Source organism: Alnus glutinosa, chromosome 4 (genome assembly GCF_958979055.1).
Source record: "Alnus glutinosa chromosome 4, dhAlnGlut1.1, whole genome shotgun sequence".
In the NCBI taxonomy this organism is placed as follows: domain Eukaryota; kingdom Viridiplantae; phylum Streptophyta; class Magnoliopsida; order Fagales; family Betulaceae; genus Alnus; species Alnus glutinosa.
The window spans coordinates 7,362,884-7,376,894 of NC_084889.1; the positions used below are offsets into that span (position 1 = coordinate 7,362,884).

Below are 14,011 nucleotides of genomic sequence, written 5' to 3' on the forward strand. Positions count from 1 at the left end.
AAAATTAGGGTTTTGGAAAGGAAAATAGTGTATTCTGGGCACCAAGCATAGCTGGCTAGCCACAACGTGCGCATTGAAGAGAGCTTTTCGAATTGGGGTCATATGAGCGAATCGGATACTCGTAACCAAAGTTATGACTAAAATACTGCAACACACTCGAAAATTGCCCAAATTAGGCTAGATCACGATTTCTTGTCAATCTTGTGCTAATCTGTCTGCTCCAGGTAATATAGCGCCATCAATGTGCAATCTGACAACTCAGCATCGTCTGACTCGGGTCCCCCTGCATCAATTCCTGTTGGCGCTGTTAGTTGCTTGGGTCCGCTTGGCGGGGGTGCTATTTTCCTTAGCAGATGGGCCTCGCTCTTCTACATGTAATGCTTGCGCATGTAATACTTAGTTGTAGACCTAAGTACACAACAAACCATGTTCCAAGCAAATAAGACTTAAGTTTTGGACATTGAATTAGACAACACAAAACCTAACAACTTTTTTCATAATTTTATTCCATCAAATTTACCTCCAATGGAGTACAAAGCATGCGTTAATTGACTCACAACTAAACCATAAGGCAACGCCCATTTAATGACTTAATTACCTAACATAATGTAAGGCAACATCATTTGTTGCCATTTATTGAATTACCTAAATTAATTAATTTAGGGCAACGCCCACTTATTGAATTGTAAAAACATCTTTCACTCTTATAAATTAAAGAAATCATAAATTAAAACTAATAATTGATCTAGGACAAAGGAAGAACAAAACAAAATTAAATTAAATCCCACCTTAATTTAGAGTCTAACCGAATAATGATAGGAATCCAAGTTAAACGGAGTCTCACTGACCAACAATCAAGTTTGGAAGAGTCTCACCATTGAAATGGAAGAGGAATCACAACTCAAAAAGATAAATCTTAATCTCAAACAAAATATCTCACTAAAGAAAATAATTGTAAAAAATATAACTCTTCATTGATTTGTTTATTTTGTCAGAGCATTAGGATAAAAGACAATTACTGTCTAAAAGATGACATAAAGGATACGATAGAACAATACAAGTCTAAAACTACTAGTGCTACCACGAAAACACCATTGTCTTGATAATAAAACTACAGGACCTAATCAAGTCTTGTTTTGTTCCGCATAACTTCTTCATCCAACCCATCGTTGTATTGTATCCTAGATTTTGACGGAACTTTACAAGAAGGCATGTAAACAGGGGGTTCGCGGATGCTTGTCTCACTAGTGGCTCCATTCTTTACTATAAATGCAGTGTTCATACCCCAACTCAGATGTCGATCAAAATGACAATGCCAAAACCACACACCTGCGAAAAATCATTTCATGTGTTAGCGCCTATGAAGTATACCATTCACATTTTAATGTTCTGTTTCATCAAATTCCAGATGCCAAGATTTGATTCTTATTGCATACGTTTGTATAATTTTGTGATCGGCCAAATACCATTTGGATATTTCTTTCACGCACACACTCTCTTTTTCATTACTATTATATCCATGTGGTTGAGAGCAACATTAATTTAGAGATTTTATAATCTGACTCCACCCAAAATAAATCGTAATCTCATGCCCATGGTATGCCTCAAGTGCACATTTAGTTCTGTTATTAAATCAAAGGAATTTTATTAGGAAAAAAAAAGAATTTTAAAAAAAAAAATGAAAAAGAAAAAAAAAATAGACAAATAACAATAACAACAACAATAGAAATACCTGGATTATTTGCAACAAATCTGATGGCAAGCCATCCCTTCTTAGGAACTCCAAAGGTATTCACTTCTGGAGGATCAACCAAATTAAACCCTTTTGGATCTGTCTCATTATCAAAATTATTAAAACCTGTTCCAACTACATAGAAGCTATATCCATGCAAATGCATCGGATGATTCACCGAGCCTTTTAGCACGCTAGTCCCTTGAAAAACTATCTCCACTGCCTCGCCATAGTTCAACACCTTCACCTTGGTCCCTTGCCTTGTTAATAAAATGTTTTCGGGCGCAAATTCATCACCTGTAAAGTTATAGAATGAAGGCGGGTAGTCCGGAAAGTCTGTGGTGTAAACCCCACTTATATTCCTGCGCAAGAGGTTTCAGCTTGATCATATTTTAAAATAGACGACCATATTTGATAACAAATACAATGTTTGACAAGGAAAGAGTATAGGGAACAACCTGTAGTAGGCGTGTAGCACGTCAGTACTTGGGTTGACCCAACTTATGTTATTTAAGGTGGAAACTAATGTTTCATTACCATTCGCTTTTGTACAAATTGGACAGTAGAGCAAATTCATGGAAACTGTAATGTACATTCTCTCAGTTATGTTCAGGGGAACATTTACTGGGTGGTCCTTGCTCGCTAAGCTCCTTATACGACTGGTGAAGGTCAAGGCAGCCATGAAGTCCAAGTAAAGAGGAAGTGTACTTGGAAAGGAAGGAGATGATGGGATAGTATAATTGCCTTTGTACTGTAGAATTGCAGTTGTATTGACGTGGTCAAATCCGGTAACAGAGGCGTCTTCGCTTGAGTATTGTCTAATAGCCATATAATAATGGCCAAGAGACTGGTTTGCTGTGAGTAAGACATCCATTGTTTGTCCCGGGCTTATCATGATGTAATCTGTGGAAATCGGTTTGATATAACGTGCATCCATCCCAACAACTGTGAGATTATGTCCAGCAACTGCGAAGAAGATGTCTGCATTCATGATAGCATTGACTACACGGAAAAGATAGGTTTTCCCGTAATCAACCATCCAACGGTATGTTGTTCCTGCAATATTAAGATGATCATTGAATCTGAGTTCAACAGGTAATTTTTGAGATGAAAATACTACAATTGTATTTGGCGACACAATATACTACACTTTTATTCTACTAGTATCCGTCTCCCTATATTAGAATATAAATTAAATAATTAAATTCACATTTTTCTATCAATTTAAACTTTTGATATAAGTAGTGATTTAACATGGTATCAGAGTATAAGTTTTGAGTTCGAATCGTATTTTTATCATTCACCTCACATTTCAATTAAATATTTCAGGGATAAGTGATGATTTAACACCTTATGCCTCTCATACCTGAGCTGCCAAATCAAAGCTAAAGACATACCCTTGGAGCAAGGACAAAAATCTCCTGGTTCGCCATTTATGGTATTAGCAACAGAATGTGGCAAGTCATCACCGGTTTTTAAGGCCTCATCCACTAACTCCTTCAAGTTTCCTTCGTACCAGCCCGCTGCATATATGTTCAATAAAATTGAAATACGTGTAATAGTTTATTGCTTTAGTCACAAACTTGTATTCACCTCATGAATAGAGAAAGACATATATTTGCATACCGAGCACAACGATCTCTTCTTCGTCCGGCTTGGCAAATGGATAGGTGGATCCAATAGGCGGCAAGATAACTATGGCACCATGAACTGTGGCTCGTGTCCAATCGCTATGAGCATGCCACCAAAGGGTTCCTTCCTCGTCAGAAAATATTACCTCGTACGTGAAGTTTGATCCAGGTTCAATGGGACACTGTGTGATGTATTCTGGACCATCTGACCACGGGTTTCTTGGTTGCTTCACACCGTGCCTGTAATGACATTATAATACCGAATCGATAGAATTAGTCAGCTTTCTGTGAATCACGACAAAATGTTAGAGATAGCCAAGAAACCAAAGGATATGTTTGCTAATGCTGGTTTAGGAATTTTATTTTATTTTATTTTTTATCATATTTTTAGTTTGAAAAAATGTTTTTTTACTTGACCTAAGTGTGAAAACAAATTTGAGTGTGTTGTGTTCTGAATTGTTTATTAATATTTTTATTTTGAATCTAGAAAACAAACACAAAAATTATTCTCACCGCGCCTTTATATCATATGGGGGAAAAAAATCACTAAAACATATTAACATACATAAATTCATATGAGAATCTAATATTCTTCTTCTTCTTCTTCTTCTTTCTTTTTTTTTTTTTTGTAAGCTGTGGCTTCTTCATAGAAGTTCATGCCTAGATGTTGTTTAAATAGCTAGAGTCATTACCAGTGAATAGTGAGCCCATAATATCCTTGGTTGTGGACATTAACATAAACCGTATCCCCTTTATGAACCCGGATTACTGGCCCTGGAAAACTGTCATTTACAACCAGTATGCTCTGCGTGTTACACAGCTTCGTGAAGTTTTTCTCCTTAAGCTACAAAACAAGAAAAGAACATATCATGATGGTGATCATTATTCTAATATATATGTACCATATACGTAGAAATTGAGGGTAGTATAATGATGAACAAAGGAAAAGCCGATACGCAATGATGCTTCTCTAACCAGGGGTAAGGACTTACAACAAAGTCGTAGAAATGCACATCGCCTTGAACCATGCGAAAAGACTGTCCAAGAAGAAGCATAATGCCCAGAAACTCTACCATCGTATTCATGTTCTTGCTGTTCATTTTCTGACACTTCTCGCCTTTGAAGGCACTGTTTATTTCATACATCTGAGATTCCTCTTGATTTTGAAGACTTATATATATATAGATCATGACAAGCTTGAGATCCTTCTTTAAGAGGAACCGTCGATCGATGTCAGCTGGGAAAAAATAAAATAAAATGATGAACACCGGACCGTCAAGATCTCTACCAAACTGCGTTAACTACCGGACGTCGTAAGGGACGCATGCACGTGCATAGGATGGAGAGAGAGACAGAGTGCAGTTGTCTGAAGAAGAAAAGAGCAGCGAGATCGAAGTCCTCTTTTATAAGATCTGTTGTCAACAAAAAGCAAGACAAATTTATGGTTTTCCCATATTTTAAGAAATATATATATGATTAAGTTGACTAATCAACCTAGCTAATTCTATTTTAATTTGTGATTTGTGATCATAAATCCATCATGTCTTAGAGCATCCAAAAGCGAGGATCAGCATGGGCGGAATTCGAAATTCAATTTTAAAGAGGTCGAACTCTATTAAAAAAAAAAAGACATAAATTAGTTTTTTCACAAATATAAATATTAAAATATACAAAAATATGCTTTTATGCACATACAACTTATACAAGTGACTAATCAACAAAACGTGCTTGCCATGTGATCATCCAAAAGATCTGTGACTAATCGTCACCTTTCCTTTCCCATCCACAGCATTTTGTGCTTTGTTTTGTATATTCATGATGAATCAGTCATTCTATTTTTTATTCTAAAATTTCACAAACGAATCTCTTTTAATTTTATAATATAAATTCTATTTTCTTTATTGTGTAATTGATATCCTGTAGGCTGTATAAAAAACGTTGATGCAGTGACCTATTAGAGACAAGATCTCTAGAGAGAAAAAGGGTTAGAAGGGAATAGTCCATTTTTTCTAAGTTCCTGATTTGCGAATTGATCTACGGATTTGGGATAGTGGACTGATTAGTTTAATTCCCTTGCATGTCATAAACTTAGCCTACATTACACTTTTATTCAAATGAAAAAAAAAAATTAATTAGATTGCATTGATGCATAAAAATATATTGTAAAAAATCACATGGAAGGATTTAAGGCAAAATCATTTATTCTATATTAGTTCTTACAAGTTTTTCCAACATCATTAATCATTTTGCACATTTACTTCCATAATAGACAGATTTCAAAGATCCAAAATTTAAAATTCACCCAATCCTAATTATCTCTCACAAGTCTTTGCATGTATATTGTATCCATATAATACTAGCTAGACTTCAATTTATCAAAAGTTGGACATACACAAATACGGTTGAGAAATGATTAATTTTTTTTTATTCTTTTTTTTTTAAAAGAAAGAAAAAAGAATCTTTCCAACGTTACTTGAATGGCATTAAAATAGTGCAACTCTATAAAAAAAATAAAAAAAATAAAAAAAAAATAAAAAAATAAAAAAGCAGCGTATGTGTCAAAACAAGATCAAACCCTAGCACTCTAAGCATCTTGACAATCAGCCATCTCTCTTTCTCCCACCCATTCAATTATTTTTTCTTTCAAGCCCACTTGGGCCACTTTCACTAAAATACCACTTTCTCTCTCTTTTGTCCTCAAATAATGGCTCTGAATCACGGAAATCGAACACAATTAGTGTGAAGAGTGTGACAAAATTAAGTATCTTACATATACTTTCTCATTACTCACGGTCTGCGATGAGAAACTAATCGTCAAGTTACTCCTCGGCCTGCGTGGATCCTGGAGAAAACTGACCGCCCAACGTACAAATCAATTACCCAATGGAAGAAAAAGAAAAATCTACGATTAATCGTAGTACTGGCCATTTTTCAACCAAATTAAATGAGGATGTGTTCGTTGCATATTTTATTTACATAATTTTTACACAATTCAGGTTATATTGGTGGATCCATGCATGTAGGTCCCATCATTCATGGATCCCACTAATATATCTTAATTCTATAAGAGTTATTAAATGAATTGTACAAAATCATTTTTCAATTAAATAACGTATCCTAAAGATCCTCCTCTCTTTCGACTGAGCTGATCAAGAAGAATCTTTTGAGTTTTGTTGAATCCCATTGTCAGAGAGTGGGAGTGGGGGAGGAGTGGGAGAGAGAGAGAGAGAGAGAGAGAGGAGGAGTTGTAGCTCGGCCAACCAATCAAGGGAAAAATCAAGTTTGAATTTCATACCACTAGAGAACTTCATTCTATAGTTCAACATCCAACTCCATTTTTCTAAGATTTGTTTGAAAAAGATGAAATATATATATTATGTTGATCATATTAAAGATATTACTACATTAACTTAAAAAATGAGATGTGTGCCGTCTTTTCCCGATACAATCTTTAAACATAGAATATTTGAGGTCCGAAATATGATAGACTAGTCATGTTTCAATTTGAGTTTTCTAAAATCACTTATAAAGTTCAATTTTATCTAGTAAAGAATCAATGTGAAAGTTAGCACCCACGAACACCTTTATAATGTACCCACTCAATTTTTCTATTCTGGGACTAACTTTTTGGGGTGTTACAATCTTCACTCAAATCAAATTCTTGACTTCCTTGTCAGGGTCCATGTCATGTAATGCTTCAACGTTACATGGTTTTATTAGGCTGCTCTGATATCATTTGTAACAATGCAGGAAAAACAAGAACTATATCTACATTATCACCCTAAAAAAAATAGTCAAGCTACAATTGGAGCTCCGTAGAGTTATAAAATTCACTCCCACCTAATAATTAAGGAACTAATGTGAAAATTAGCATATATGAGCACTTTTATAGTTAATAGTTAATACACTTAATGTGGACAATCTATTTTATTCAATATGAGTCTAATTTTTTAGGGTGTGACAACTTTATTGCTTGTAACTCTATACTGCAATAAAATTCATATCTTGATTTTCTTGTAAGATTTATTTCTCGGCTTCCAGCATATTTAATTTACTAGTGTTTCGCCATGCGTATGCATGGAAATGAATGATGCGAAACAATCATACTTGTCTGGCATTATTTTTGTCCGTGTTTTTGTTGGCAAATTGTTACGTGCCTAACCACGTAGCAAATAAATAAAGGTAGTTCGAGTAATTTTAATACTTTTCAAATCAACTTAAGAGCTAGATATTAATAATTTTTGTTTATTTTATTAATCAACCTAATAGGTTTATATGAGATATAATACATTGTTACCTCAAAAAGTTACCTAGGGAACTACCTTGCCACATAGGCAAGGTGGTTAAGAGTTGTGTCTTGAGGTGGCAAAAGATCATATCTCAGGTTTATATAGAGTTACAAAGAAGAAATGTGGTAAACATAAACTACTCTTATAAAGATGTATCCTATGACTATCATATCACTAATAACTATATATTAACAAAAATAATAATAAAAATAATACACAACTACTTAGGGATAAAATGCTATCCTATTTCTTACTTAACAATAGTCTCCAATAAATAAATAATAACTAAATAACAAAAATACATAATAACCAAATAACAAAGACATACGACTGCTTGTGAACTCTTTTATTTTCATCCTTTGTCGCATCTGGTAAATAACAAAATCCTTTTTTTTTTTCTTTTTTTTTTTCATGCATGCTTTCAAAGCCTTGACAGGGTAGGGAGTACTGAGTAGGGACCTCTTTCTTTGTAATTGCTTCTTTTGTCAGGCAAGGGTTATGTAATCTGTAGGGTTGAGATCCAGTCAAGTCGAGTTTTAAGATGTTAAGATTAACTTGTTTATGAAGATGTCTATTTGAGTCGAGCTTGATCTTGAGCTAACATATGAAATGTGTGTTCATTCTCGGGCAAACTAGCTTAAATTCAATCTCGAGATCGTTAAGAATGTCATTCGAGCCAAATACTCAACAAGCTGGGCTAAACTATTAAATTTTTTAATATATGATCCGAGCGGAATTTAAGCTCGAATCTGTGAACAACCTTTATATACTTATCTATAGTATAAATATGAAATATGTAACTATATAAGGCATCTTATACTATATAAGTATTCAACTATGGCCTATGGGTAACAAATTAACAATATGTTATTATATATAACTAGAGAGTAGATACTATAGTATATGTATAATGTAAGAAAATAGTAAGTCTAGTATACTATATATATACAACTAATTAACTATATTATAAATTTATAAATATAATATATAACTATTATCAATCATGTGCGATGTGTCATATATATATAGGCGCATACTTATTCAATATAATTATATTGTTATATATTAACTATTAATAACTTAATATGTTAGTTTATCAACTAACGAATCTCTTTTAATTTTATAATATAAATTCTATTTTCTTTATTGTGTAATTGATATCCTGTAGGCTGTATAAAAAACGTTGATGCAGTGACCTATTAGAGACGAGCTCTCTAGAGAGGAAAAGGGTTAATTAGAAGGGAATAGTCCATTTTTTCTAAGTTCCTGATTCGTGAATTGATCTACGAATTTGGGATAGTGGAATGATAACTTTAATACCCTTGCATGTCATAAACTTGGCCTCCATTACACTTTTATTCAAATGAAAAAAAAAAATTTTAAAAAAAATAATTAGATTGCATTTATGCATAAAAGTATATTATAAAGAAAGAAGTGATTGGTGCACAATAGTTGTGCAACTGTTATGAACCACTCTAGAGACATGAAATGGGTCACACGTGGGATCCATGTGGTGGAACTCACCACATAGGACCCACCTCATGTCTCTAAGATCTTGCACAATTGTTGTACAAGAATCATTTTCCTTATATAGAATCGCATGGAAGGATTTAAGACAAAATTATTTATTCTATATCTAATTCTTTTGCACAACTCTTACACAACGACTTTTAACAATTTTTTTAAAAGATCAACCATTGAATATTTAGGTTTCACATGTAAGAAAATAAATCCAATGGTTGATCATAAATAAAAAAAGTAGTTAAAGTTGTGTAAGAGTTGCAAGAAACATTACTTATTCTATATTAGTTCTTACAAGTTTTTCCACCATCATTAATCATTTTGCACATTTTCTTCCATAATAGACAGATTTCAAAGATACAAAATTTAAAATTCACCCAATCCTAATTATCTCTCACAAGTCTTTGCATATATATTGTATCCATAGAGTACTAAACTTCAATTTATCAAAAGTTGGACATACACAAATACGGTCAAAACAAGATCAAACCCTGGCACTCTAAGCATAACAATCAGCCATCTCTCTTTCTCCCACCCATTCAATTTTTTTTTTTTTTTTTCTTTCAAGCCCACTTTCACTAAAATATCCCTTTTGGAAAATAATTTTTCTTGCATCACATTTGTTTACATCAATTCTATACCAAATAGGGCGTGACACTCGTGCATATTAATTCCATATATATAAGTTCTACGTTCACTGTATCAGGACATAAAATTAATATAAAATAATATAATATAAAAATAACACATCCCTATAGCTACCACTTTCTCTCTCTTTTGCCCTCAAGTAATGGCTCTGAATCTCGGAAATCGAACACATTAGTGTGATGAGCAACTAGTCGTCAAGTACTCCTCGGCCTGACTGGATCCTGGAGAAAGCTGACCACCCAACGTACAAATCAATTACCCAACGGAAGAAAAAGAAAAGTCAACGATTAATCGTAGTACTAGCTATTTTTCAACCAAATTAAATAACGTACCCTAAAGATCCTCCTCTCTTTCGATTGAGCTGATCAAGAAGAATCTTTGGAGTTTGGTTAGTTCCCGTTGTCAGAGAGGGGGAGCGGAGGAGAGAGAGATAGAGATAGACTGGAGGAATTGTAGCTCAGCCAACCAATCAAGGGAAAAACCAAGTTTGAATTTCATACCACTAGAGAACTTCATTCTATAGTTCAACAGCCAACTCCATTTTTTTAAGATTTGTTTGATAAAGATTTTTTTTATTTTTCTTTTTTCTATGTTGTTCATATTAAAGATATTATTGCATTAATTTTTTTAAAAATGAGATATGCCTTTCCCGTTACAATCTTTAAACATAGAATATTTGAAGTCCGAAAGATGAGAGACTAGCTAATCATGTTTCAATTTGAGTTCTGTAGAATAACTTATAAAACTCAATTTTATCTAGTAAGGAATCAATGTGAAAGTTAGCACCTCCGAACACTTTTATAATATATCCACTCAATTTGGGCAATCTATTTTTCCACTCTAGGACTAACTTTTATGGGTGTTATAATCTTCACTCAAATCAAATTCCTGACTTCCTTGTCAGAGTCCATATCATGCAATGCTTCAACGTTATATGGTTTTATTAGGCTGCTCTAATATCATTTGTAACAATACAGGAAAAACACTAACTATATCTGCATTATCACTCCAAAAAAACTAGTCAAATTACAATTAGAGCTGCTTAGAATTACTTCTACAGTTCACTCCCACCTAATAATTAAGGAACTAATTAATGTGAAAATTAGCATATATGAGCACTTTTATAATTAATGCACTTCATGTGGACAATCTATTTTATTCAATATGAAACTAATTTTTTAGGGCGTGACAACTTTAATACTTGTAACTCTGATCTATACTACAATAAAATTCATATATTGATTTTCTTGTCAGACTTATTTCTCAACTTCCAGCATATTTAATTTACTAGTATTTCGCCACGCATATGCATATATGGAAAACAATCTTACTTTTTTGGCATTATTTTTGTCTGAGCTTTTGTTGGCAAATTGTTACGTGCCTAACCACGTAACAGATAAATAAAGGTATTTTGAGTTATTTTAATACCTTTCAAATCAACTTAAGAGTTGAATATTAATAATCTTTGCTTACTTTATTCATCAAACCAATAAGTTTATATGAGATATGATATATTGTCACTTCAAAATACAATTTCTGACCACCTTTGTCTATGTAACAACTTTTACTTTTACTTTATTCATCAACCCAATAGGTTTATATGTATGATACATTGCCGAGTACTCTATAAGCTCGGCTCAACTCAAGCTCAGGCTAAACTATTAAATTTTTTAATATGTGATCCGAACGGAATTCAAGCCCAAGTTTATGAACAACCTTTATACATTTATCTATAGTATAAATATGAAATATGTAACTATATAAGGCATCTTATACTATATAGTATTCAACTATGGCTTATAGGTTACAAATTAACAATATATTATTATATATAACTAAATAGTAGATACTATAGTATATGTATTATGTGAGAAAATAGTAAGTCTAGTATACTATATATATACAACTAATTAACTATATTATAAATATATTAATATATAACTATTATCAACCATGTGTGATGTGTCCTATATATATACTTATTCAATATAATTATATTGTCATATACTAACTATTAATAACTTAATATGTTAGTTTATGAATTAACTAGTTTTATATATATAGTAATACTGTTATTAATTTATTATAATTAATATGTAATAATATATAACTATACTATGCTTATTTAGTATATACATTTTTTTTTTAATCAAAGTGACATATAGACTATAATTAACTACTTAATTATTCTCACGTAATTAGTTAGTTGCTTAAGTAATATTATGTTAGTATATATTAACCAACTCATTAACAATTTAATATGTTAGTTAATACTAAGTTAGTATATTTTTACGAGCTAAGTTCGTGAGCCTTAATCGAGTCAGGCAAGCAAGTCGAGTCAAGCTTTATACGAGTTAGACTCGCAAGCTTTAATTGAGTTTTGTCGGACAAGTTAAATGTGTCAATAACTGAACGAATATCTACATTTACGAGCTAATTTCTACCGTTACAAATCGACTTTAAACAAGCAAATTTCAAGCAAATTAAGAAATAGATTTATTTATTTACGGCCCTAAATTTCAATGTTGTGTACGTTAGTTGCACAAAAAGAAAAATGTTGTGTAGATTGAGGTCATGACAAGGTAAGGATACATGTGAACTGTGAACTGTGTACTGTGGACACAATTGACGTTACTATAAAAAAGATGTTGACACGTGGCAAACAGTTAATTTTTGGACGGAAAACTTGACTGAGGTATTAATTCGATGATTTTTCAAAATTGAGGTACCATCTGGGATGCGAATTGAAACTCAGGGACTAAAAAATAAAGTTGTCAAAACTCAGAGACCAAAAAAATGTTTAACCCAAATTTTAATTTATTAACCACTTTTCAAAAGCATCTCACGTCAATTTTTTAAAATCTTTCTTTATTCTATTTAAATATTTTTTTCTTTATTCTTACTTTACTTTTTATTCCAACAATTATATTCTCTAAACGGTAAAGTAGGCATTCTTGTTATTTCTATATATACATATTAGTAATTGATAAATGTTTGGTTTTATTCTCTTTACCTCTCTTGTCCACATTTGAGTTTCATATATTTAAAGGTAGATTTGCAACAAAAAATGTATGAAAAAATAACACTAAACTCATCTCTTAATAATTTTTACAACTTCCAATAGAATAAGGCTTTGCATGGTTTACAAAAACAACCAAGATGTGCATATTTAATTAATTGGACTTCAGAAGAAAAAAAAAAAAAAAAAAAAAAAAAAAGAAACAGGGAAGTTCAAACATATTGAGCTTGACAGAGCCTCGGCTTGAAAAAATTGAGTCGAGTTGGAACCAAGATTCTAAGCTTGACTTACCAATATGAGTCTTCTGAGTTGAGTCCTTAATTGCAAAACTCGGCATAGCTCGAATACATCCTTACCTATAACACGACGACTTTATATAGAGGGTTTTAGCCATCAATTTGAGAAAGAAAAATTAAATGGAAAACTTTACTTATAATCCCCGATCTTTCATTACTTTTGAGAAAAGGTACCCAAACTTTAAAAAGTTTCAATTTAGGATATCCACCTTTCAATTTTTTCAATTTCAACCATCCGTTAAAATTTTCTGTTAAATCTTATCAAAATTTTCAAAATACCCCTATATTTATTTTTTATTTTATTTTTTAAAAAAAAGTTATAAAAATTTTCAAAGATAACTGAGCCACTTGTTTGACCAATTTCCTACCCTTTATAGTTATTTCAACATTGTTTTATTTTGGTTTGTGTCTATTGTTGGGAGCTCATCCATTTTTCGTGTATGAGATCGTCCACTTCTTTTTCCTTTCGAATCAAGAGTGAGATGAATTCTCCCATGTAACCCTTTCCTTATTCAATTTTTTTAAAAAAATAAAATAAAAAGAAGAAGTGTTGGTAAGAGTCACTTGAGTTCAAATACCTCTAGTCCTCTATGCACAATTTAAACAAAGAGTAACAATAAAAATCACATTTTTATCTCATAAACATCCCACAATGTTGATTTGATCATCCAACCAATCAAGCATAGATATTTTTGCAAAATCCGTTAAATTTTTACCAATACCTAAATCCTACACTACAAAAATAAAAATAAAAAATAAAAAATAAAAAATAAAAAATTAATGCTATTTTAAGCTCTATAAACGGCACTAAACACTTAGTGTCATTTAATTAATGCCGCTTCTCCAACGGCATTAATGTAGTGGTCTTAAATTAA

At 32.2% G+C, this 14,011-nt stretch overlaps 1 protein-coding gene across 1 annotated transcript; it reads right to left on the minus strand.

Moving 5' to 3' along the window:
* Positions 1 to 952: 952 nt before the first annotated feature.
* LOC133867164 (laccase-14-like) lies at positions 953 to 4,651 on the minus strand. Its single transcript, XM_062303860.1, has 7 exons — positions 4,356 to 4,651; positions 4,056 to 4,207; positions 3,359 to 3,603; positions 3,130 to 3,255; positions 2,191 to 2,788; positions 1,733 to 2,094; positions 953 to 1,329 (listed from the first exon to the last, which is right to left on the minus strand). Exons 1-7 carry the CDS (start codon positions 4,551 to 4,553, stop codon positions 1,121 to 1,123), a joined length of 1,890 nt encoding a protein of 629 aa, XP_062159844.1. The 5' UTR covers positions 4,554 to 4,651; the 3' UTR covers positions 953 to 1,120.
* Positions 4,652 to 14,011: the final 9,360 nt, after the last annotated feature.